The 27411-nt window shown below is 47.2% G+C and overlaps 1 protein-coding gene across 3 annotated transcripts in view; it reads right to left on the bottom strand.

Annotated features, from left to right (window-relative positions):
• Positions 1-1058: 1058 nt before the first annotated feature.
• LOC146009400 (complement C1r-A subcomponent-like) overlaps positions 1059-27411 on the bottom strand; it is a 61342-nt gene continuing 34989 nt past the window's right edge. For all 3 annotated transcript variants that reach the window (XM_083149722.1, XM_083149724.1, XM_083149723.1), the window contains one exon: positions 1059-2391. In XM_083149722.1, the coding sequence (XP_083005848.1) occupies positions 1586-2391 (806 nt within the window). In that variant the 3' untranslated portion in view covers positions 1059-1585. The remainder of the gene's footprint in view (positions 2392-27411) is intronic.

Genomic DNA, 27411 nt, shown 5'->3' with positions numbered 1-27411 from the left:
TTTATTCCGGCCTGAGTGCTCATTTATAGTGCAATCAATTGGTCAGGAAGGCCATGTATGGTACTTCCGTTTACATCATTAGGATAATTTAATAATAATTCAATAATAAATCAGGCGGAGGTGATCACCTAACTGGCGTCCTCCACCTGATTTAGGATCAAACTGACCCGTGATTGCCTCTCATCGTTTCTGAAATTATTGAACACTGCTAAGTGTTCTAAGGCAGGCACCATGGCCAAACTCCCAAGGAGGAAGATTGTCCCGGGTATTCTCCTATATATGAATATATATATAAAGGTATTTTTCTTGTTGTAATCCACATGGGCAACAGGAAGACCAGTACCAGTCTCAGAAAGAGAATTTTTTAGATTTTTTTTATGCATATTTATTAGAATATTCCTATCCGTGCTGAAGCATTAAAATAGCAAATGTTGACACCCAACAGGCAGATACATTAAAGTATGTTACATCTCACGTCTCCTCGACGGCCGTTTCCGTGCACACAGCACCTTAATCAAGAGGAGTCATCCTCTTATCCATATCATATATATTGTAGCGATATGGTGGCACTCCCAATAAATAAACATCAGGATGCAGGTACATGTTGAGTGTCCCTTATCTGAAATGCTCGGGACCAGGAGAAATTTGCATTCGTTCTTCCAGAGAATGTAGCGACATTCTCTGGGAGAACGAATGCAAATTGTTCATCAAATATATAGAATTTTTATTAAATATTATTAATTTATCTATTTTGTTTATTTGTTGTTAGTGCACTCTCAAACTGCCTTTCCCTAATCTCTAAAACTTTCGGATCTGTAGGTGCTGCTACTGTTTCATTGAGCGCGGTTGGGGTTATTTGTGTTTATGTATATACTGTGTACATATAGACTGGGCGTTAAGGTTAGAATATCTGGAGAGACAGAACTGGACGAGGTTTTGCAGCTGATATTATTGGCAATGTTCTCTGTGCACTGATAGCGTTTTTGTACAACTGCTTCACCCAGTATGTCATTTAACATTTTGGAGATTTGTAACAAGCAATAAATATAACCAGGGCATGACGACATCCAGAGTTTATTATATAAATCATAAGGCTATATTGTTACATAAAATACGTTTTTAATGTCTCTAATACACTGTAATATGTTAAAATACAGTATATATACAGGCACTAATGCATTATAATAGATGGGAGCATATTGCTTCAATTTGTGAGGTAAGTGGCGGATGCAAGGGGGGGTAGCCCCCTGACGGACCAAATGTTTTTATTTCAGAGATGGCTATCAGCACTTCTGCGTCAGGAGGCTATGTACACACAGTCGTCCCATCCCCCATCCCCCCCCTAACAGAACTTGGACTTTTTTTTTTAACCGACAATCATTTCCATGCATGGTTTTGCCTTAAAAATTATTGCCGCTTTAAAAAACAGTCCGAGTTCCACCAGCAAATTCATTCATTATTACATATGCCCCTATATTTCTAAATTACATTTCTGCAATTAAGCATTTATAAAAAAAAAAAAAAAAGGTAAATTTTAGGTACATTTTAAATGTGCCTTTAAATCGTGGTAAGACTGTTCCTCCTATCATCTGCCTACGTAGCCTCCAATCCAATCCATATAATTGTCGACTTTGGTGTAATAACCATAGCCACGCCCACAGCCAATGCCCCAGGACACGAGACCTGTGAGCACCCACCTGTCACTGTTTGGGACGGCAAATGGGCCTCCACTGTCCCCACTACATGAGTCTTGCTGCTGCCGACCTGGAATATCAGGGAAGCCAGCACAGAACATGTTCTCTGTGAACTTCTGTGATCGGGTTTCGGGTGAGGCCTTAGGTTCACTTTGCTTTTTGTCTAAATACTGCTGACATTTGTTCCGCTCAACAACAGGCAACTTCACATAATGCAAATCATTCGAAAGTCTGTTTCCCTCTGTCATCCCAAACCCACTCACATAACCCAATAACCTGGATTCATATAAAACATCTTCACTGGTTTCCGGTAGACAGATGGGGGACACGTTTTCGTCCATAGTGAGTGGATCTTGCAGCTCGATCACAGCGATGTCATTATTGTGGTTGTGTATAGTGTAGTTGGGGTGCACATGAACCCTCTTCACAAGTAAAGCGCCTTTTTCAGTTATATTGTCAACATTTATATCGCCAACAAAAATGTGCAAGTCTTTGGCATCCTCGTCTGCTATGAATTCATAATTCTGGGGTCTTATGACGTGTGCAGCAGTCATTACCCAGCGCTCTCCAATCAGCACCCCGCCACCACGCCCGTTTTTCCTTATTAAAACTTGCCACGGGAAGTTCCCAGGAGCTGCTTTGTCACCATTGATGATGCGGCTGATTTGGACCAGAGAGTTGAGAGGTTTCCCGCAAACTGAGAAGACGAAAATAGACAGTCAGGGACTCAGACTAATATGGAAACACAGTACTGGTCTGAAGGGTTGAAGGGTTCTCTAACCAAGGTAATCACTGTTATATTGTATATTACCTCTCTATTACTGTATAGATATAGATATAGATATAGATATATATATATATATATATATATATATATATATATATATATATATATATATATATAGAGTACACTTACCCCCCCAGACAAAGGAGTTCAGACCGGCACTCAGTCAGGGTGAAGAAAACAAAAGGTTTATTTCTTGTGCATCATAAACAAACAGCAGCTGTCCCGACAGCTGTTTCTACTGGGCTCTGCCAGTTGTCATCAGGGTAGACTGACAACTGGCAGAGCCCAGTAGAAACAGCTGTCGGGAGACCTTTTGTTTTCTTCACCCTGACTGAGTGCCGGTCTGAACTCCTTCGTCTGGGGGGGTAAGTGTACTGCATTTCTACTATATGGACCTGACACCGGTGCAACTTTATTATTGGAGTGCCGCTCTGCTTCCCTATCCTATATATATATATATAGAGATATACTTTGAATGGCACTCCATGTAACACAAAGTAATGACTGGGGTGCTCACACAGAGAGATAGATAGACATGGGTAGCAGTGGCACGCACTCGGGTTTGCACAAACACAGTCAGACTACAGCAGTAGTATCCAACGTTTCGGAGTTTAATCCGTTTTCAAGGATACTACTGCTGTAGTCTGACTGTGTTTGTGCAAACCCGAGTGCGTGCCACTGCTACCCATGTCTATATATATATATATATAACAACAGAAGCTCACCCATAAAGGTTACCACTCAGATCGAGACCAAGTCCATCAACTACCTAGATGTACTTGTGACCAAGCAAGCTGGCTCACTGGCCACATCTGTATACTACAAGCCCACCAGCAAAAACACACTGCTGAGGGCCTCAAGCCATCACCCCATGGCACTGAAGAAGGGCTTTGCAAAATCCCAGCTAATACGCAGTGCAAGAATCACCAGCGAGCCTGACAAAATGGAGGAGGCCCTTGACTTGGTTGTGCAGAGGTTTACGGCCAGAGGCTACGACAGCAAGACACTAAGGCAACAGAAGGAAGGGGTGCTAGGGATGTCCAGACAGGCACTGCTTGAGAAGCAAGAATGGGCCCACAGCAATGTGATACCCTGGACCAACAAATACTCCACTTCCAGCCCTGTCATACCCAGAGCTACACGGGCCCTATGGCCGATAGTCGGCACTGACAAAAGCCTCCCCTGCTTCAGAAATAAAAGATTGATGACCTGTTTCACTCGCAATAAAAGCATACGCAATCTCATCGTCCATACTGACATCACTGGATACAACAGCAACCAGACCCCAGCTGAGGGCACTTTTTTGAGGAAACCACCAGGATGCTACAAGTGCATCCAGTGCACGACCTGCCAATCCATGAAAACTGGCAGTACATTCACCATACCCTCAGCACAAGGCACATTTAAAATCAACCATTTGGTAACTTGCACCACCTCACACGTCGTGTACCTTTTAACCTGCCCGTGCTCCAAAGGATACATGGGCAAGATCATCCGGCCCTTCAGGGAACGTGCAGCAATGCACCGCTCAACTATTAAAGCAGCCCTGACTAACAAGGAGAAAGGAAAAATCTCAGAGCACCCTGTCGCAAGACATTTCACCGAAGCCGATCACAAATTAAGCGATCTACACCAGGGCCGTCTTAACATTAGGAAGGGCCCCTGGGCAACCTAGTTCACTGGACCCCCCCCCAAATTAGTTTGCCCAGGAGCCCACAGTCACCTACCCAACCCTCACCTCTCTGGCTCCGTGCGGCAGCCAGTCAGCTTCCGGCGGCCGGGGATCCGATCATCTTCGCTGGGGGATCCGGGCAGCGGGATCAGGGCAGCGGCGGTAGCTAGGAGCCTGCCCTGAAGTGGCAAAGCACTATTAACTGGCGGGGCGGGAAGCGCTGTTGCATTTGAAAAGACTGGCCAGACGCTGATTGGCTGAATTCAGCCAATCAGCGTTCGGCCAGTCTTTTCAAATGCAGCAGCGCTTCCCGCCCCACCGGCAAATAGCGCTAATGGGAAAGATGGTGGCCGGGTGGCGGGGATCCGACCATCCTCGCTGGGGAAGGGGATCAGGGCGGCGGTGGCGGTAGCTAGGAGCCCGAAGCGGCGAAGCACTATTTGTCGGCGGGGGCGGGAAGCGCTAATGAATTTGAAAAGACTGGCCGGATGCTGATTGGCTGAATTCAGCCAATCAGCATTCAGCCAGTCATTTTAAATGCAGCAGCGCTTCTCGCCCCCCCTGCCGGCAAATAGCGCTTCGCCGCGTCGGGCTCCTAGCTACCGCCACCGATGCCCTGATCCCCCTGCCGGATCACCCAGTGAGGATGATCAGAACCCCGGCACACGGACCCCTAAAATTAAATTCACTGCTAGCTAGGAGGTGAAGCGCTATTTGCCGGTGGGGTGGGAAGCGCTGTTGCCTTTTCAAAGACTGGCCGGATGCTGATTTTCTGAATTCAGCCAATCAGCGTCCGGCCAGTCTATTCAAATGCAACAGCGCTTCCCGCCCCGCCGGCAAATAGAGCTTCGCCGAATCAGGCTTCTAGCTACCGCCACCGCCCTGATCCCCCTGCCCGGATCCCCCAGCGAGGGTGAGCGGATTCCCGGACCCCGGCCACCATCTTTCCCATTGGGCTGGGCCGGGGGCCCCTAGGTCCTAGGGCCCCCGGGCAACTGCCCATCGTGCCCAATGGGAAAGACGGCCCTGATCTACACCATATTATCATCGAGCATGTTCCAGCACAGCTGAGAGGCGGGGACAGAGACACCAGACTTCTGCAAACTGAAGCTCGTTGGATCTTCAAATTGAAGACTACCTACCTGAATGGATTGAACGAGAGGATGCCGTGGAATGTATTCTAGCCTACCTGGCTTACCTCACAGCAGAGGTCATGTTGGACCACTCTCTTGCCTAGCCCTGCCCACTCTGATCCCATGTTGTCACCTTTGTCCCCACTTTGTTCTCCAAGGAGCCGCGGAATGTATCTTAGCCACCCTGGCTCCCTGACCCACAGCAGAAGACATGCTGGACCCTTCTACAATATACCCCCTGCCTGCCCAGCCCACCCGCTCCCGTGTTATCACCTTTGTCCCTGCGACGTCCCCCCAAGGAGATCGTCCCCCTTATCGCTTAACGCAATTTTGACCTAACATTTCCAGTAGCAGCCCATGTACACGCAGATCGCCGCGGCATCAGAGACATGGCATATTTGACACAGAGTCATTTATAAATCCACCCATGTCCCTTTAAGAGTCTGAACTGTCCCTTACCGCCATATGCCAGCCGCATCTCAGCGAATGCTACATTTCCAGCAGTACATCTGGGCTATGCTGCGACAAATGTATATATAATCTGCATGACTAGTTGAACGCTGTTCTTTACTTTTACTGTCACCAGCACTTGTAACCAGTCACTATTTGTCTCACAGGTCGCCTAGGCAACCCTGGACGCGCGTTGCCGGCGGAGGACCGGAAGTGCTACACCAGCAACTTCCGGCCACACGCAGGACGCGGTCGAGGGGGATGGGCTCCCTTCCCAGGCTTCCCTTACCACATAAAGGTAAGGGTTTTTTCACTTGTGCACTTGTTGTAATTCTGCACCTTGATAACGGGGTCTCCCGAAACGTTAGTATTTCTTGCACCATATATTTATAAAGAAGAATCGTTTTGTACCACAAGCCTCCAAGTGCCGCCATTTATTCCTTGCTATATATATATATATATATATATATATATATATATATATATATATAATAACCGGGAAAGCAGCACTCCAGCCAAATAATTCAAAAACGATTTTAGTGAACAAATGTGGCAAATCACATAGTAACGTTTCGACACCACCGCCTGATGACGACACGGTGGTGTCGAAACGTTACTATGTGATTTGCCACATTTGTTCACTAAAATCGTTTTTGAATTATTTGGCTGGAGTGCTGCTTTCCCGGTAATTATATGACACAGTGGGTGACATTTATTAGAGATCGATGGTGGGTTTTTGGCGATTTTTATCGCAAAAACGGCCGTTTTTTCATTTTTTTCCCAAATCGATTTTTTAATGGGTGGCGATTTGCGGCATAAATCGCACTTTTTGCCGCGAAATCGCACTTTGTAAAAGTGCGATTTTTTTTAACTCCGGAATTCGCATCCAGATGTTTTCCCCATTGAAAAAGATACAAATCGCATTTTTAATGAGATGCGCATTTGGAAATCGCCACAATGAATGGTCTAAAGTTCCAAAAAAAAATAGACCTGATCCTGACTGGCGGTTTGGTCAGAAACATTGCGATTTTGTCAGAACCATGCACAGATCATTGTGATCTGTGTATGGTTCTTTGTTAAAATATGTGTAAAAGTAAAAAAAAAAAAAAGGCGTGAGGTCCCCCCTCCTGTACATAACCAGCCCCGGGCTCATTGAGCCGGACCTGGTTCCAAAAATACGGGGGACAAAAAGCGTAGGGGTCCCCCGTATTTCTGAAACCAGCCCCGGACTCTTGGACCTGTGGAAGTCGAGTTGCACACACGCCATTTTAGGATAGTATGGCCGCCATTTTGGTTCGCAGAGTTGCGCAAATAAAGTTTCCATACCCGAGTATGTGTGACAAAGTGGACCAGAAGAGTAGCCATACTATCACACATAAATTCATAATGACATACTGACACTAAATAAAATATAGTTAAAGGTTTAGAACGCCACACATAGCTTAGTTAGCATTGCATACATCTGTCTGTATAGTGTTTAGTACCGTTCCGCTCCGTTTCTTATGCGCAGTATTCCGGTCATTGCGAATATTTCGCAATAGACACGGCCCGATAGTTATGGACATATTCCATATTCCCAAGACAGTTTCGGTTGAAAGTATATAACAAAGGAATCTAGATGTAACCGGTTTCTACAGCTATTTACAATTCCTGACGACGATACCGACAAACAAAGGACTCTTAAAGTTCACTCCCCTGCACCTATTCAAACCAGGTGCCTCATCTAACCCCCATTCACAGTGGACCTGACATACGATCTCTGACCAATGGGAATGGCCTTTGACCTCCCCTTTCTGACCCTATAAGATAGGCGACCCAGAACAATCACGTTCACTTCGGCACATCTTCCTTTCCCTGACCTACGACCGGGCTATAGTTCAACCCTGAACGATAGCGAGCTCTGACCGGACTGCGCTGCGCATATTTGATGAGGAGACGGTAAACGGTTGCATTAACGGTATTTATCCTTATAGTATTGTTGGCTGATTGTATCCTGTATCTGTTTTTCTTCCCTTAGTAGAGCCTGTTTAGTATATTCATTGTTAGACTATTGTATAACTTGTTATACCTGTATTTTCTATTTCTGTAACCCCCTTTTGTCCATTAGGGACTTAAATACATCTTTTTGTGGAGTTCCTATCTCCTTACTTCTATACCGTGGTTGTGTCTGTTATTCGCATTTAGCGATAAAGGTTTATTACGGACTCTGTCCTATAAAGGTATATTCGCAGATTAGAGTCAAAGTACTAGGAAAGGATCTCTTATTAAGGTATTGGTTCTTTGGTGTATAATACACGATAAAGGTACGCTACTCTGCGCTACGTTTTGTTCGCACGTAGTTAGGTATAAAGGGTACGCAGGTTACGGACATAATACGTAACCTGCGCTTTTCACTTATTGTTTCTTTGGTCATAATTCATCGGCATTAACAATTGAGGGCTCGTCCGTCCGTTACACATTCTGGAGCTCAGTACCGGGCGCGGCCTGACCTATACCAGCAAAGGGGTGGAAGTATTTATTATCCATTGCTGGATAGGCCAGGTCCGCGGCGGTGCGGGGTTCGGGAAGTGCTAGCGTTGAACCCGAAGTACAATAGGTGAAACGTTAAGCCACGTGTTTTAAGCATATATTAAGTGTTTAGTAAACTGTACTTCTGCCTGCCACAAGTAGTTTAACGGGGCATAGTGTTTTGAGTTGCTTGTTTATTACAGTATATGTGCCACGTGCGATAAAGCTCGCACACGTGGAGACAAAGGCCTGTGTTTTATTATAGTACATAGAGGATCCCCTCTGTGCAAAACTATAACTTTTAGTGTTAGTTACTGCAGGGCAAGGGACCCCGCCACGTGGCGATAAGTTCTGAGCCTTTTACAGTAACGTAAAGTGTCTATTGTGTATTACGCAAGGTGCGCGCGCACGTGCCCATATCGGGAAATTTTCGCATCTTTGTACGTGATTTACGGATTAAGTGCTGGATTTATTTTGCATCTTGATACGTAACTTTCGGACGGAGTTAAGGGATTTATTCCACATTTAGGCGCAATTACTGCGTATAGCGAAACCCGAGTGCAACTTTGCAAATACACTATAGAACACGTGGGTAGCCGATTTCATCGGCGGCCTGTGAACAACGCACGTACACACGTGGCTGTTCATTGGCACTGCATATGCAGCACACATAGGAACTCAAAAGGTGAACAGTGTTAAACCACTAGCCTTATTTAAAACAGTATAGTAATATACTGTGGATAAGGCGGTGATTAATAAAAGAAAATAAGTTTTTGTTCATTTTCCAAAAACAAGCAACTCAAGCATTATTTTAATAGATTCCTATAGCTTTTTATAAGGGATTTATACCTGCATAAGTATCTAGTGAAAAGCTACCAGCCTGGGAAGATTTTCTGTACAGAAATATTTCAAATATAAGCATAAGACCAAGGTGTAACTAGCGTCCAGTGTGAAACATAACTGAGGCGAACGGGTGTGTGACGGCACGACTCAAGCGCAGTGTAGTCCAGTGTAGGACAGTCCAGGTAGGACAGGGTGCACATGACGACGTGCCCATAGGAACTGCCCCTTCAGTGGAACTGATCCGCTAGGAGGGTACAAGAAGATACATCGGAACCCAGTGATCCGATTAGCTACTTTAGAAAATCCAGTTTTTGGGGGTACAGGAAAACAAGTTTGTTGTACCCTGGAAAAATTAGGCCGCACCTTGCAAGTTGACTAGAAGTTCGCTGCTAGTTGAAAGACTTGGTGATTGAGTATCATACCTCGTATCCTTCGCACCCGCTTGATTGTGGGACTGTTCTAGGAAGCTGTAGAAGTGAGTGTTTGGGGAGCTCTCAGACAAGTAATAACCCACCGATATCTATTAAGCTGTGAACGTTTATTCCTGTAATTATGGGTAATAACGGGTCACGCTGTGATAACGTGCATGTTAGGGAGGAAGCAAGCCGACCAAAAGGATCGGCGGCTTTTATTATGTGCTGTAAGCACGGTGAACGAGCAGTTGTTTACCAAAATAAATGGAGAAAAATGACACAAGGCAGCAAGTTAGAATTTCCCAGTGTTGGTAGCTTCGATCCAGAAATCTTATCGGCAGTAAAAGATGAAATATGTCTACTCTCCAATCGTAAGAAGAGAGTTAAGCACATAGAAATTCTTAAATTGTGGCAGAAGGAAGGGCAGGAACAATGGGTAATCAGATGTCTGGCAGTGCCAGATACAATCAGCCACAATAAAAATGCAACCGTAGCCGCAACAGCTCCCCCACCCCCATATGTGCCGAAGGGGTTAATGACTAATAAGCGAGACCTGAGTAGTAATTTACCTGTTGCTAACTTGTACCCTGTCTTATCCCCTTATAAGGAAACCCGAGAGGAAAACGAACAGCTGTTGGCACTGGCCGTCTCCCATGCAATTAACATGATAGAGGGAAAAGCTGAACCGGCTAAACCTGCTGCTGGGGCTCCAGCACAGGAAGAGGAGACGGCTGATGCCAACAGCATAGTATTGGACCCAGGTAAGAAAGCACTGCACAGCACAGACACAGCCGACTCCCAAGCAGGTCCCAGTAATGCAGATGTGGTACAAACATACCCCGTACGCACACTGGAGGTTCCCTATGGTAAGGCAGACAGTGAGGGTGTGATACCTACCAGAAAGATGACCATGCTAAACCCATGGACACGGTTAGAGCTGCGGTCCATCATTACAGATTTCCCTGACCCTAGGAAAGATCTGGCATTGTGCCGGAAATTTGTAAGGGATCTGGGAAACTCTGATGAGCCCACCAACAAGGATTGGAGAATCATGTTGAGGGCCTGTCTCCCCACTCACATAGACATCCCGAAATTCATTCAGGATAGTGGATTGAAAGTGGACAAGGAGATAAATGATGAGATCAACCAGGAAAATATACGCCTAATCAACTTACAATTGGGAGTATATTTTCCTGCGGCAGTGGAATATAGCAAGATTTTCACCATCAAACAAAAGGATGGCGAAACTGCTGCTGATTATTTCACTAAGGCCTTACTGGAGGTATCAAAATACACTGGTGTCTCCGAGCCTAAGGACGACCCCCACCTGAGGGAGATGATTGTCTCTGTGCTGGTGGAAGGGCTTAGGGAAAACCTGAGAGCCAGAGTCCAAACTTCTTTCCCAAATTGGCGTGGAATGACAGTGGATGCCCTACGGGAATCTGCTGTGGACCACGACCGCAACATTAAGAAGCACAGGGAACTGCAAACTGACAAACTGATGATGGTTAGCATCCAAGCCCTTACAAATGCCCCAAATAAAGCTGCATACCAACGAAACACCAGGGACACAGGTAGAAAGCCAATTATCTGTTACAACTGCAATAGGGAAGGTCACTACTCAGCTCATTGTAAGTCAGGAAACCCCAGGAGTTACAAAACACATAGGTGAGAATGGGAGCCTCACCAGGGTGAGACAAGGAAATACCCAACCCCTAGACAATGGGAGGAGACAGACAGGTCACGCAACATGCCTCCTCCCCATCTGATGGCTGACACTGTACTAAGGGCAACCCAGGTAAGACAATAGGAAACAGGTCATACCTGTATCCTACAGCCAGTTAGACTAACACAACACCTTAGAGAGGAACCTCAGGTGAAGGTTGATATAGCTGGAGTAAGGCAAACCTTCTTGGCTGATACAGGGGCGGCCAGATCTGTTCTCAACACTCCTCTTCACTTGGGTTTCACTGACCAATCAGTAGCAGCAATTGGGGTAACAGGAAAAATACAACATTACCCACTGACGAAACCAGCAGAGGTTACAATCGGGCCTCTGCATACCAAACACTCTTTTCTGTTGGCTGCAGCGGCCCCGACTAACCTTCTGGGTAGAGATTTACTATGCAAAATGAGATGTGTCATCTATTGCACCCCCGATGGGGTATTCCTGGACACTCCTAAAAATCTTACACAAGAAGTGCAAGATATGCTGGACAGTCCTCAGAGGCTAATGTTGTATTCCACTGTTGTAGAGTCAAATCCATCTAGGGTAGCTGAAATTACAGCACAAATACCGGGTTCCCTTTGGACTAAAGATGGACAGGATGCTGGGCTGATGGCAAATGTAGCTCCAGTAGAGATCCGCTTAAAAGAAGGCAGGATAGCCCCAAAAATACCGCAATACCCTTTAAAACCTGAAGTTGAGCTAGGAGTATTCCCAGTGATCCAACGATTGCTCCAACAGGAAATCCTAGTTAGAACTTCCAGCACGGCCAATAGTCCCATCTTTCCTGTGAAAAAGAGCGGGGGGAGGGGCTACAGACTAGTGCAGGATTTAAGAGGGGTAAACAAAGTAGTTGAGAGCCAATTCCCCGTAGTGCCAAACCCAGCTGTCATCCTAATGCAAATCCCACCTCACTGTTCAGCGTTCTTCTCTGTCCCTTTACACCCAGACAGCCAGTATCTGTTCGCCTTTACCTACAGAGGAGTACAGTATACCTCGACACGACTCCCCCAGGGATTCATAGACAGCCCCAGCATCTTCTCCCAGGCCTTGCATGATTGTTTGCAATCCTTTCAACCCCTGAGTGGTTCGATACTGATACAATATGTCGATGACTTATTGTTGTGTTCTGAGTCACTGGAGTCATCAGTGGATGACACTAGACAGCTGCTGATGCATCTCTCAGAGACAGGTCATAAAGTATCAAAGGATAAGCTGCAATTATGCCAGACCAGGGTTAAGTATCTGGGCCACTGCCTTACCCAAGGGCTGAGACACCTCACCGACGACCGAATCCAAGCGATTCAGAACATGGTACTGCCACAGACCCAGCACCAGATCCGTACGTTCCTAGGCATGTGTGGATACTGTCGCAATTGGATCCCAGGATTCTCTATTCTGGCATTACCACTACAAGAGATGGTTTCCTCAACTAAGCCAGATCGGGTCTCTCATACTGAGGAATCTGAGCTGGCTTTCGAGGAACTAAAGGTGAGCCTAACAAAGGCCCCAGCACTGGGAATGCCAGATTATGGGAAACCCTTTGAACTGTACGGAACTGAATCAGCTGGGTGTGCGGCAGGAGTACTTGTACAAAAACATGGTGATGCCAACCGACCAGTAGCGTACTACAGTGGCCAGCTGGACACAGTAGCACGCTCACTCCCAACTTGCTTACGAAGTGTGGCCGCAATAGCACAACTAGTAAGCAAGAGTGAGGACGTGGTGTTGGGACACGATTTAACTGTTCATGCTCCCCATGCTGTCTCTGCCCTCCTAAATTCTGCCCAAACACGTCATGTGTCCTCAGCACGGTTCACCAAGTGGGAACTGGCGCTGATGGCCCCAGTAAATATTACCATCAAAAGATGCAACACACTAAACCCAGCCACATTCCTTCCTCATGTGCCCTCCAAGGCACAAAGGGTGGAGAGTGATGGGAATGTTGCTGAAAATGGTAAAGCAGAGTTTAGTGATGGTGAGGATAAGCATGATTGCATGACCTACCTGAATCAGACCTTTACAGCACGTCCTGACATAAGCGACAGCCCATTAAGTGAGGTAGACATAACCTTATTCACAGATGGTAGCTGTCATAGACAGACGGAGACGGGAGAGCTGTGCACAGGCTACGCGGTAGTAGATGGAGAAGGTATTGTGGAAGCTGAACCCTTGGGACCACCTCACTCAGCACAAGTAGCAGAACTGGTGGCACTGACCAGAGCATGTGAACTGGCCAAGGGAAAATCAGTTAACATATATACCGACTCCAGATATGCTTTCGGAGTAGTGCATGATTTTGGAGCCCTATGGCGCCTCCGAAATTTCATGACGGCGGCTGGCACACCAGTGGCGCATGCGACATACATTAGGAGACTTCTGGGAGCTATCCAGCTTCCAGACAGAGTGGCTGTTATCAAGTGCAAAGCTCATACATCAGAGAAGGACCCGGTGTCACTTGGTAACAGCCGCGCTGATGAGGCAGCGAAAAGGGCCGCATGCCCTGTAAATATTTTCACCCATCCTACAAACCTTTGTACACTGAACATGGTATCCACATCCAAACTGATAGACATGCAGAATTTGTGTTCCCCACAGGAAAGAGCAGTATGGAAGTCGAAGGGATGTGGCCAAGAGTCCACCGGACTTTGGAGAGATGGACACGGGAAACCAGTGGCCCCCAGAGCATACCTTCCTAGTCTAGCCGAGGCGGCCCATGGGCTGACACATCTTGGGAAGGAAGGTATGTGCAAGCTGGTAAAGGCCTACTGGTGTGCACCAGGGTTCGCTTCTCAAGCAGGTAGAGTGGCAATGTCATGCCTCACCTGTTTGAGGAAGAACATTGGAAAAGCCATCCCAACAGAGCCATCCCACATCCCTCCTACAGAAGGCCCTTTCCAGGTAATACAAATCGACTTCATACAGTTACCACCCTGTAAAAATTTGAAATATGTATTAGTTTGTGTTGACATGTTTTCCAGCTGGGTGGAGGCTTTCCCCGCTGCCTCCAACACTGCTACCTTTACAGCAAAGAAAATATGTCAGGAGTTTGTCTGTAGATATGGTATCCCAAAGGTCATTGAGAGTGACAGAGGCACTCATTTCACAGGAGAGGTCTTCCAAATCATGTGTAAACTCCTGGGGATTAATAGTAAACTTCATACTCCATATCGTCCCCAGGCGAGCGCCAAAGTTGAGAGAATGAATGGTACTATTAAGAACAAATTGGGTAAAGTTATGGCTGAAACAGGGTTGTTATGGCCAGAGGCATTGCCTATTGTGCTGTATAGCATTAGGACCACTCCCAGGACTCCGCTCAACTTGTCCCCCTTCGAGATATTGTTTGGTCGGCAGCCACACATCATGATAGACCCACAGGATGATCTCAAATGTAATAATGAGTTAACTGTACAGTATATCCTAAAGCTAAACAAACAGCTAAGGAAACAACAAAAGCAGCTGAATTTACTGAACCCTGATATGCCTACTGAAAATTGTCATAATCTTAAACCAGGAGACTTTGTTATGATCCGAAATTTTTTACGCTCAGGTTGTTTGATAGACCGTTGGGAAGGACCGTACCAAGTTTTGTTGACCAGCACTACATCAATTAAAGTCGCAGAGAGAGAGACTTGGATACATTCGTCCCACTGCAAGAAAGCCAGTAACCCAGAGTCCCAGTGTGCAGAGAGCGAAAGAGAAGAAGTCTCGCTAGAAGCATTGTTCCGGGAAGACTGAGAAGCAGCCAAGGTCAAGCAACCTGAGCGAGCAAAGGTCCAAGAGCAGAGCAAATAAAAGTCCCCTGGTAGAGATGATGGAAGGACTCCAAGCAACAGGTTCACAGTTATGCATCTATTTCCTTGTTTTCTTTCTGTTTCCTCTTCTTCATCCAAGGATACTCGGTGGCTGCCACATACTAGAGCGATCGGAGCGGAGTTCTGACAGTGTAATAATGGACCCAGATATGGGTGAGGTAGAATCCCTAAACCAGCTTGACACTTTGCCCATGACAGGAGAAGGTAAAAGGTATGAGGAAAACGTAGTTCAAGGGCTATGTGATGAATTATTGTCTGGTGAGTACTGTGTCTGTAGATATTGTCAACCTAAAATGGAAGAAGAATGCATCCAGCGATGCCAGTCGACAAGTAAGGCAACTACAGGCCGACATCCTTTGAGTGATTACCACTCACTAGTGGGTAAGGTCTTAAACCAAACAGAATGCTGGGTGTGTTCACAAGTGCTACATAAAAGGAGTAGTGTAGGCCTAGTCCCATACCCGCTTAATATTTCTGAGATAAGTGTATTAAATAAAGGGAGGCCACTGGATAAGAGATACCTGTATACCAGGTCCCCTAGTCTTAGATTACACCCATACCAAGTGGACAAATCCCTGGTATGTATGAACTTCTCTAGTTCCAGAACGATTGGTACTTGGGAAGTGACATGGCACAACCAGACAATAACTTACTCCCAGCGTCCAGATGGAGAGCCTATTGATAAGGAATTATTGTTAAAAATCCGAACCAGTGGGAGACACTATAAATATGTCTACACGGTGAAGAAAAGTAAAATGATGGCCGGCAGAGTATCAGCCGGCTACTGTAATATGACCCTACAGCCAGAAACTTGTGAGGAACAAGTCAGGGAGCATGGGACGGGAATGTTCTTATGGATAATGTGTGACAAGATCATGAAATACTCTGTCCCTTATTTTCTCCCTGACGACGTTTATTATATTTGTGGTAGAAGGGCGTACAAATGGCTCTCCATGAACTACGTTGGTATTTGTTATCTAGGCAGAGTATTACCTGAAGTGATGACCCTCACACATGATGAGATGGTGAGCATACACAGAGGTATACCTCCTCCTTACACTCATACCCATTATGATCAAATCCACAAAAGGGATTTAACTATCAAGAAAGAACCCCTAGCTTCTGAAATGATACACGAGTCGTTCGGTATCCAACTCCTCATTGCATTAGATATCACCCATACCGCCAGAGGAGTCATAAATTTTAAATATATACAAGCATTAGCCAGCTTGGTAGATAACATCACTGAGATTTATGATGACACTTTTAGATACACTGGAAAGGAGTTGCAAGCATATAAAAGAGATGAGAGCTAGTCCAACATCGGATGGTGTTGAACTATCTGACAGCTATGACAGGAGGATATTGTGTCACCCTCTCTACACAGTTTGGGGGTGAAATGTTGTACATATATCACCAACAATACTGAAGACCCAGAAGAAATCATCGATCATCGGATAGATGAGATTCTTCAGCTTAAATGGGAATTTAGAAGGGAACATAATATCAGCCTGGCAGAAATAGGTAACAAAGTTAGCGAATGGACCTCCTGGTTGAATCCAATGCACTGGTTCTCTGGTTTAGGAGAATGGGCGCAAGGGATCATAGCTAGCATAGGAAAGCTTCTTCTCTGTATCGGTGGCGCCATCATAGTCTTTGTGTTCAAATGTTTAAAGGTGGTGACCCGGGAAAGACAAAACGTACCGAAATCATGAGTGTAAGAACGAGAGATACAGAGGAAGACCAGGGTTTGGTATATGACCCTAGAATCGAAACCACTCCCTTTAAAGAAACCATATTTGTGAAAGTATAAATGTTGTAACCACCCCTGTTTTTATTTTTATCCCAAAATTGTACATTATCCTTCGTGACCCTGAGTAGATTGTTCGATAAATGCGGCCCATCGTTTATCCATGATCCTGGATCGGCCCGAGAGCAGATGGTTTACTCCCCTTATATGTTTAATTCATGTATCCCAATTTCTCTGTTAGGATTATGAATTTCTGTATTGCTGTGTAAAATGTTTTGTATTGTAACAGTTTTATATTTACTGTTAAAGGGTGGACTGTGGAAGTCGAGTTGCACACACGCCATTTTAGGATAGTATGGCCGCCATTTTGGTTCGCAGAGTTGCGCAAATAAAGTTTCCATACCCGAGTATGTGTGACAAAGTGGACCAGAAGAGTAGCCATACTATCACACATAAATTCATAATGACATACTGACACTAAATAAAATATAGTTAAAGGTTTAGAACGCCACACATAGCTTAGTTAGCATTGCATACATCTGTCTGTATAGTGTTTAGTACCGTTCCGCTCCGTTTTCTTATGCGCAGTATTCCGGTCATTGCGACTATTTCGCAATAGACACGGCCCGATAGTTATGGACATATTCCATATTCCCAAGACAGTTTCGGTTGAAAGTATATAACAAAGGAATCTAGATGTAACCGGTTTCTACAGCTATTTACGACTCCTGACGACGATACCAACAAACAAAGGACTCTTTAAAGTTCACTCCCCTGCACCTATTCAAACCAGGTGCCTTATCTAACCCCCATTCACAGTGGACCTGACATACGATCTCTGACCAATGGGAATGGCCTTTGACCTCCCCTTTCTGACCCTATAAGATAGGCGACCCAGAACAATCACGTTCACTTCGGCACATCTTCCTTTCCCTGACCTACGACCGGGCTATAGTTCAACCCTGAACGATAGCGAGCTCTGACCGGACTGCGCTGCGCATATTTGATGAGGAGACGGTAAACGGTGCATTAACGGTATTTATCCTTATAGTATTGTTGGCTGATTGTATCCTGTATCTGTTTTTCTTCCCTTAGTAGAGCCTGTTTAGTTATATTTATTGTTAGACTATTGTATAACTTGTTATACCTGTATTTTCTATTTCTGTAACCCCCTTTTGTCCATTAGGGACTTAAATACATCTTTTTGTGGAGTTCCTATCTCCTTACTTCTATACCGTGGTTGTGTCTGTTATTCGCATTTAGCGATAAAGGTTTATTACGGACTCTGTCCTATAAAGGTATATTCGCAGATTAGAGTCAAAGTACTAGGAAAGGATCTCTTATTAAGGTATTGGTTCTTTGGTGTATAATACACGATAAAGGTACGCTACGCTGCGCTACGTTTTGTTCGCACGTAGTTAGGTATAAAGGGTACGCAGGTTACGGACATAATACGTAACCTGCGCTTTTCACTTATTGTTTCTTTGGTCATAATTCATCGGCATTAACAGACCGGTCCTGGTTCCAAAGTACGGGGACAAAAAGCGTAGGGGTCCCCCGTATTTTGAAACCAGCACCGGGCTCCAACAGCCCGCAGTGTCATGCCACAGCCGGGGGACACTTTTACACAAGGTCCCCCAGCCGCACCATGAGCACCGTGGCTGGTCAGCCTTGGATGGGGTACCTGGAGGAGTGGGGACCCCCCCAATAAAGGGGTCCCCCCCCCAGGCTTCACCCGTCCAGGGCTGAAGCCCGGGGCTGTCACCGGCGTCCCTGGCCATTTGACGCCGGCCTGATAGGGTTAAATTCTCATTCGTAACATTGCTTAATACAGGAGAACTGCAAGTGCCAGCAGACCTTCCCCGCAGGCTGTGACTTGGAGAACCACAAGTCCCAGCATGCGGGGCATTAATGGGGCCCGCTGGGACCTGTAGTCCACCTGTAAAAAGAATGTTTAAATAAAGCACACACACAGAAAAGTATAACTTTAATACACCCACATCCACAAACACCTCACTTTTACACCGCTTTACATACCGATCCAGGATCCAGCGCTGGTCTCTCTGCAGCAGAGCCGGACAGCCCGCACTGACAGCGGGCTGAACCGGCTCCCTCCGATGCAGCGAACAGCTTCTGTCGCGCTGTCCCAGCGCGACACAGGCTGAGAGCGTGATTGGGTGATGCGTCTCCATGGAGACGCATAGCTCAGTCCTGATTGGCTGAGCTATGCGTCTCCATGGAGACACATAAGCCGGAGACGCTCTCAGCCTGTGTCGCGCCAACCCCCCGGGCCCCCTCCCCGCGGTTCACGGTGGCCCCCACGACCCCCCTACCGCGATTCCCCACCCCTGACCCCCCCTCCTGTCATTGCGGCCCCCGCCCCCACGACCCACCCTCCCGCGATTCACTGCAACCCCCCGCTCCCCCACGCGGCACGATTCGCGGCACCCAAACCCCCCCGCGACCCCCCCTCCCGCAATTCACAGCATCCACCCGCGACCCCTCCTCCCGTGATTCGCGGACACCCCTCACCTCCTCCCTCCCCCCCCCACCCCCGCGCGTGATTCACGGCAACCCCAGGATTAAATGGCACATGCAAAACACTGGCACGGCTATGGTCGACAATGAAAAGGTTGACATGAGTTTTTGAAGATTTATTTTCTTTTTTTGAATGTTTTCATATTCATTCTCATGTGTCGACATGGACACCGATGAAGTGCTACACTTATGTCAACATTTACATGTGTTGAACTTTCTGTGTTGATTTTTTCTTGTAGCAATTTTTTCCCAGTGTCAACTATGAACTATGTGCACGTCAACCTACACATCATCAACCAATTCTTTGAATAATATATATACACCTGGTGTATATTCAACGTGCCCTACGGGCGCTCTTCACACCGTCGTAAGGGGCTGCGCCCCCTTAATTTGTGAACATTTGTATATGAGAAAGATGGTTAGAATTGTATGAAAGATGGCCTGTATTGCAACTTGAGTTATAGGGGAAATGTGTTAAATAGAGAGCATATGATGTTGAAGGAGGTGTGTTGTTTTGTTTAATTAAAAAGCGGTTACAGAGTAAGATGTACATTGATAGTGTGGATGGTACAGTGACATTTGTGGTGTGGGGGGGGGGCTGTGTGTGCATGTTGTTTAGGTGTGTGTGTGCAATAGTATATAGGGTGTTTCTGAGTCAGCGGCTCCCCACTGGCGGAGGTCACGACACAGGAAAACAGGAGGCTGGGTAGTTATAGGGGTGTGTGGGCATAAGGGGGACTAAAGAGGAGGGTGGGAGATACTGTGCAGCTTCTGCCAGTGGGTGAGGGTCCAGCGTGGTAGTACAGGAGTACAGGATGGTGGCCCTTAGTCAGTGTCTCCTCCTACTGGGTGGGAGCTCGGGTGCATGAGAGCAGGAGGCTGAGCTATGAGGCATGATAGGGGCATGTGGGCAAAACACTGTCAGCGACTCCCCAGTGGTGTAAGTTACGGTTCAGGAGAGCAGGAAGCTGGGTAGTGATAGGGGTGTGTGAGTATACGGGGTACTAAAGAGGGGCTTAGGAGGTGCCGTGAATTGTGGGAGGGGCGCGGGGGGTGCCGTTAATCAAGGGAGGGAGGGGGCGCAGGTGTCGGCGAATCGCGGGAGAGGGCGGGGGTCCGCAAAGCGTGGGAGGGGGCGTGAATTGCGCGAGGGGGGGGGGGTTGCGAATCACGGGAGGGGGGGTGCGCGGGGGTCCGTGAATTGCGGGAGGGGGGGGGGGGGCACGGGCGCGATGAATCACCTAGTTGGTTATATATTCTTGTAGAAGGATGGTAGGATGTTGCTGTCATTCAGAATGCATTTACATAAACAGTAACAGTAGCAGTAAAAGGTCTGACTTAAAACACCTACAGTAAAACAGAACAGGTGTTATATATTATACAAAGAATTGGTTGATGATGTGTAGGTTGACGTGCACATAGTTCATAGTTGTCACTGGAAAAAAATTGCTACAAGAAAAATCAACACAGAAAGTTCAACACATGTAAATGTTGACATAAGTGTGGCACTTCATCGGTGTCCATGTCGACACATGAGAATGAATATGAAAACATTCAAAAAAAGAAAAATAAATCTTCAAAAACTCATGTCAACCTTTTTCATTGTCGACCATAGCCGTGCCAGTGGTTTGCATGTGCCATTTAATCCTGGGGTTGCCATGAATCGCGCGCGGGGGTGGGGGGGGGAGGGAGGAGGTGAGGGGTGTCCGCGAATCACGGGAGGAGGGGTCGTGGGTGGATGCCGTGAATTGCGGGAGGGGGTGTCGTGGGGGGGGTGTGGGTGCCGCGAATCATGGGGGTGGGGGGGGCGCGGGGGGTTGCAGTGAATCGCGGGAGGGTGGGTCACGGGGCGGGGGGTTGCCGCAATGACAGGAGGGGGGGGTCAGGGGTGGGGAATCGCGGTAGGGGGGGTCGTGGGGGGCACTGTGAACCGCGGGAGGGGGGGCCCGGGGGGTTGGCGTGAATCGTGGGAGGGGGGGTCGCGGGGTGCCGCGAATCGCAGGAGGAAGGGGGGTGTCACGGGGTGGGGCCGCGAATCGCGGAAGTCACCGGGGGTGCCGCGAATTGCGGGGGGTGTGCTGCAAATCGTGGGAGGGGGGTCACGGGGGGTGCCGCGAATCGCCACAAGAAAAAATCAACACAGAAAGGTCAACAGAAATGTTGACATAAGTGTGGCACTTCATTGGTGTCCATGTGGACACATGAAAATGAATATGAAAACATTGAAAAAGTGAAAATAAATCTTGTCAACCTTTTTCATTGTCGACCATAGCCATGTCAGTGTTTTGTATGTGCCATTTAATCGTGGGGATGCCGTGAATGGGGGGGGGGGAGGGAGGTGCATACCCAACATGACCCTCTCCAGGAGGGACACATTGCTCTGTTTCTGGACTTTCTTCTTAATTTATGGATTACCATCACCTGTGCTTAAACACCTTTCTTATCAATTACCCTGTTTAAAATGACAGGTGATGACAATCATAAATTAAGATGGAAGTCCAGAAACAGAGCATTCTGTCCCTCCTGGAGAGGGTCATGTTAGGAGGTATGGAGGTGTGGGGCGCTCACCTGGTGTGTCTGGTGAGTAGCTGTGTCTTTGCTGTGTAACATAGAGAGGCAGAGGGTGTCTGGCACTGTCTGTGGGCTCACTGGGCTGGTTCTCTGTCATGTGAGTCAGTCATGTGAGTCAGAGGCTCCACCCAGCGTTATAGCTCCAGACACACTTTAAGTGACAGATGTAGCCAAATATATAAGAGATATACAGGCACTATTAATCTGACATTAGGATTACAGAACAGACAGCATAAAGTGAATTACAACAGCTTTAGTTTATTTTTGGGCAGTGGGATAATTAGGGTATATATGATCAGAGTTAAATCCTTTAGCAATAAAATAGATGGGAGCATATTGCTTAATATTGTGAAGTAAGTGGCGGTTTTTATTTCAGAGGTGGAGACCGCTTCTGCGTCAGGAGGCTATGTACACAGAGTCCATCCCCGTCCCAACAGAACTTGGACTTTTTTTTCCAAAAGTGTCAATCACTTCAATGCATGGTTTTGTCTTGTAAATAATTGCCACTTTAAAAAACAGTATGCGTTCCACCAGCAAACTCGTACGCCAGTGGCGTAAGTTCATACCAGGTGCCCGGAGGCGACAAAGATGGTAGTGCTCCCCCCCCCCCACACACACACACACACAACTGCACATACATAGCATAAGTGACCCCTAGATCTACAGACAGCACCTGCAACCCATAGATAGCATTGGTTACCCCCCACATACACTACAGATCGTATTGGTGGCTCCCAGATCCTACAGACAGCATATTTGACCCCATATAACACAGACAGCACCTTTGACCCCCAGATGCCACAGATAATATTGGTTTTGCACACCATAATGCCCCTTAGACGTACACACAAACAGTAATGCCTATTACACATTGCGCAACACACCGCAATGCCCATTACACGTTTTGCCACACACCGCGATTAACATTACATGTTTTGCCACACACCACGATACTCATTAAACACTTTGTCACACACCGTGATGCCCATTACATGTTTGGCTATACACCACAATGCCCATTACACGTTACACCACACACAGTGATGCCCATTACACGTTACACCGCACACCGTGATGCCCATTACAGCAAGACACTAAGGCAACAGAAGGAAGGGGTGCTAGGGATGTCCAGACAGGCACTGCTTGAGAAGCAAGAATGGGCCCACAGCAATGTGATACCCTGGACCAACAAATACTCCACTTCCAGCCCTGTCATACCCAGAGCTACACGGGCCCTATGGCCGATAGTCGGCACTGACAAAAGCCTCCCCTGCTTCAGAAATAAAAGATTGATGACCTGTTTCACTCGCAATAAAAGCATACGCAATCTCATCGTCCATACTGACATCACTGGATACAACAGCAACCAGACCCCAGCTGAGGGCACTTTTTTGAGGAAACCACCAGGATGCTACAAGTGCATCCAGTGCACGACCTGCCAATCCATGAAAACTGGCAGTACATTCACCATACCCTCAGCACAAGGCACATTTAAAATCAACCATTTGGTAACTTGCACCACCTCACACGTCGTGTACCTTTTAACCTGCCCGTGCTCCAAAGGATACATGGGCAAGATCATCCGGCCCTTCAGGGAACGTGCAGCAATGCACCGCTCAACTATTAAAGCAGCCCTGACTAACAAGGAGAAAGGAAAAATCTCAGAGCACCCTGTCGCAAGACATTTCACCGAAGCCGATCACAAATTAAGCGATCTACACCAGGGCCGTCTTAACATTAGGAAGGGCCCCTGGGCAACCTAGTTCACTGGACCCCCCCCCAAATTAGTTTGCCCAGGAGCCCACAGTCACCTACCCAACCCTCACCTCTCTGGCTCCGTGCGGCAGCCAGTCAGCTTCCGGCGGCCGGGGATCCGATCATCTTCGCTGGGGGATCCGGGCAGCGGGATCAGGGCAGCGGCGGTAGCTAGGAGCCTGCCCTGAAGTGGCAAAGCACTATTAACTGGCGGGGCGGGAAGCGCTGTTGCATTTGAAAAGACTGGCCAGACGCTGATTGGCTGAATTCAGCCAATCAGCGTTCGGCCAGTCTTTTCAAATGCAGCAGCGCTTCCCGCCCCACCGGCAAATAGCGCTAATGGGAAAGATGGTGGCCGGGTGGCGGGGATCCGACCATCCTCGCTGGGGAAGGGGATCAGGGCGGCGGTGGCGGTAGCTAGGAGCCCGAAGCGGCGAAGCACTATTTGTCGGCGGGGGCGGGAAGCGCTAATGAATTTGAAAAGACTGGCCGGATGCTGATTGGCTGAATTCAGCCAATCAGCATTCAGCCAGTCATTTTAAATGCAGCAGCGCTTCTCGCCCCCCCTGCCGGCAAATAGCGCTTCGCCGCGTCGGGCTCCTAGCTACCGCCACCGATGCCCTGATCCCCCTGCCGGATCACCCAGTGAGGATGATCAGAACCCCGGCACACGGACCCCTAAAATTAAATTCACTGCTAGCTAGGAGGTGAAGCGCTATTTGCCGGTGGGGTGGGAAGCGCTGTTGCCTTTTCAAAGACTGGCCGGATGCTGATTTTCTGAATTCAGCCAATCAGCGTCCGGCCAGTCTATTCAAATGCAACAGCGCTTCCCGCCCCGCCGGCAAATAGAGCTTCGCCGAATCAGGCTTCTAGCTACCGCCACCGCCCTGATCCCCCTGCCCGGATCCCCCAGCGAGGGTGAGCGGATTCCCGGACCCCGGCCACCATCTTTCCCATTGGGCTGGGCCGGGGGCCCCTAGGTCCTAGGGCCCCCGGGCAACTGCCCATCGTGCCCAATGGGAAAGACGGCCCTGATCTACACCATATTATCATCGAGCATGTTCCAGCACAGCTGAGAGGCGGGGACAGAGACACCAGACTTCTGCAAACTGAAGCTCGTTGGATCTTCAAATTGAAGACTACCTACCTGAATGGATTGAACGAGAGGATGCCGTGGAATGTATTCTAGCCTACCTGGCTTACCTCACAGCAGAGGTCATGTTGGACCACTCTCTTGCCTAGCCCTGCCCACTCTGATCCCATGTTGTCACCTTTGTCCCCACTTTGTTCTCCAAGGAGCCGCGGAATGTATCTTAGCCACCCTGGCTCCCTGACCCACAGCAGAAGACATGCTGGACCCTTCTACAATATACCCCCTGCCTGCCCAGCCCACCCGCTCCCGTGTTATCACCTTTGTCCCTGCGACGTCCCCCCAAGGAGATCGTCCCCCTTATCGCTTAACGCAATTTTGACCTAACATTTCCAGTAGCAGCCCATGTACACGCAGATCGCCGCGGCATCAGAGACATGGCATATTTGACACAGAGTCATTTATAAATCCACCCATGTCCCTTTAAGAGTCGGAACTGTCCCTTACCGCCATATGCCAGCCGCATCTCAGCGAATGCTACATTTCCAGCAGTACATCTGGGCTATGCTGCGACAAATGTATATATAATCTGCATGACTAGTTGAACGCTGTTCTTTACTTTTACTGTCACCAGCACTTGTAACCAGTCACTATTTGTCTCACAGGTCGCCTAGGCAACCCTGGACGCGCGTTGCCGGCGGAGGACCGGAAGTGCTACACCAGCAACTTCCGGCCACACGCAGGACGCGGTCGAGGGGGATGGGCTCCCTTCCCAGGCTTCCCTTACCACATAAAGGTAAGGGTTTTTTCACTTGTGCACTTGTTGTAATTCTGCACCTTGATAACGGGGTCTCCCGAAACGTTAGTATTTCTTGCACCATATATTTATAAAGAAGAATCGTTTTGTACCACAAGCCTCCAAGTGCCGCCATTTATTCCTTGCTATATATATATATATATATATATATATATATATATATATATAATAACCGGGAAAGCAGCACTCCAGCCAAATAATTCAAAAACGATTTTAGTGAACAAATGTGGCAAATCACATAGTAACGTTTCGACACCACCGCCTGATGACGACACGGTGGTGTCGAAACGTTACTATGTGATTTGCCACATTTGTTCACTAAAATCGTTTTTGAATTATTTGGCTGGAGTGCTGCTTTCCCGGTAATTATATGACACAGTGGGTGACATTTATTAGAGATCGATGGTGGGTTTTTGGCGATTTTTATCGCAAAAACGGCCGTTTTTTCATTTTTTTCCCAAATCGATTTTTTAATGGGTGGCGATTTGCGGCATAAATCGCACTTTTTGCCGCGAAATCGCACTTTGTAAAAGTGCGATTTTTTTTAACTCCGGAATTCGCATCCAGATGTTTTCCCCATTGAAAAAGATACAAATCGCATTTTTAATGAGATGCGCATTTGGAAATCGCCACAATGAATGGTCTAAAGTTCCAAAAAAAAATAGACCTGATCCTGACTGGCGGTTTGGTCAGAAACATTGCGATTTTGTCAGAACCATGCACACATCATTGTGATCTGTGTATGGTTCTTTGTTAAAATATGTGTAAAAGTAAAAAAAAAAAAAAGGCGTGAGGTCCCCCCTCCTGTACATAACCAGCCCCGGGCTCATTGAGCCGGACCTGGTTCCAAAAATACGGGGGACAAAAAGCGTAGGGGTCCCCCGTATTTCTGAAACCAGCCCCGGACTCTTGGACCTGTGGAAGTCGAGTTGCACACACGCCATTTTAGGATAGTATGGCCGCCATTTTGGTTCGCAGAGTTGCGCAAATAAAGTTTCCATACCCGAGTATGTGTGACAAAGTGGACCAGAAGAGTAGCCATACTATCACACATAAATTCATAATGACATACTGACACTAAATAAAATATAGTTAAAGGTTTAGAACGCCACACATAGCTTAGTTAGCATTGCATACATCTGTCTGTATAGTGTTTAGTACCGTTCCGCTCCGTTTCTTATGCGCAGTATTCCGGTCATTGCGAATATTTCGCAATAGACACGGCCCGATAGTTATGGACATATTCCATATTCCCAAGACAGTTTCGGTTGAAAGTATATAACAAAGGAATCTAGATGTAACCGGTTTCTACAGCTATTTACAATTCCTGACGACGATACCGACAAACAAAGGACTCTTAAAGTTCACTCCCCTGCACCTATTCAAACCAGGTGCCTCATCTAACCCCCATTCACAGTGGACCTGACATACGATCTCTGACCAATGGGAATGGCCTTTGACCTCCCCTTTCTGACCCTATAAGATAGGCGACCCAGAACAATCACGTTCACTTCGGCACATCTTCCTTTCCCTGACCTACGACCGGGCTATAGTTCAACCCTGAACGATAGCGAGCTCTGACCGGACTGCGCTGCGCATATTTGATGAGGAGACGGTAAACGGTTGCATTAACGGTATTTATCCTTATAGTATTGTTGGCTGATTGTATCCTGTATCTGTTTTTCTTCCCTTAGTAGAGCCTGTTTAGTATATTCATTGTTAGACTATTGTATAACTTGTTATACCTGTATTTTCTATTTCTGTAACCCCCTTTTGTCCATTAGGGACTTAAATACATCTTTTTGTGGAGTTCCTATCTCCTTACTTCTATACCGTGGTTGTGTCTGTT

The sequence above is a fragment of the Crinia signifera genome, chromosome 6 (assembly GCF_055691185.1).
Source record: "Crinia signifera chromosome 6, ASM5569118v1, whole genome shotgun sequence".
In the NCBI taxonomy this organism is placed as follows: Eukaryota; Metazoa; Chordata; class Amphibia; order Anura; family Myobatrachidae; genus Crinia; species Crinia signifera.
This window is presented reverse-complemented; position numbering and strand designations above follow the sequence as displayed.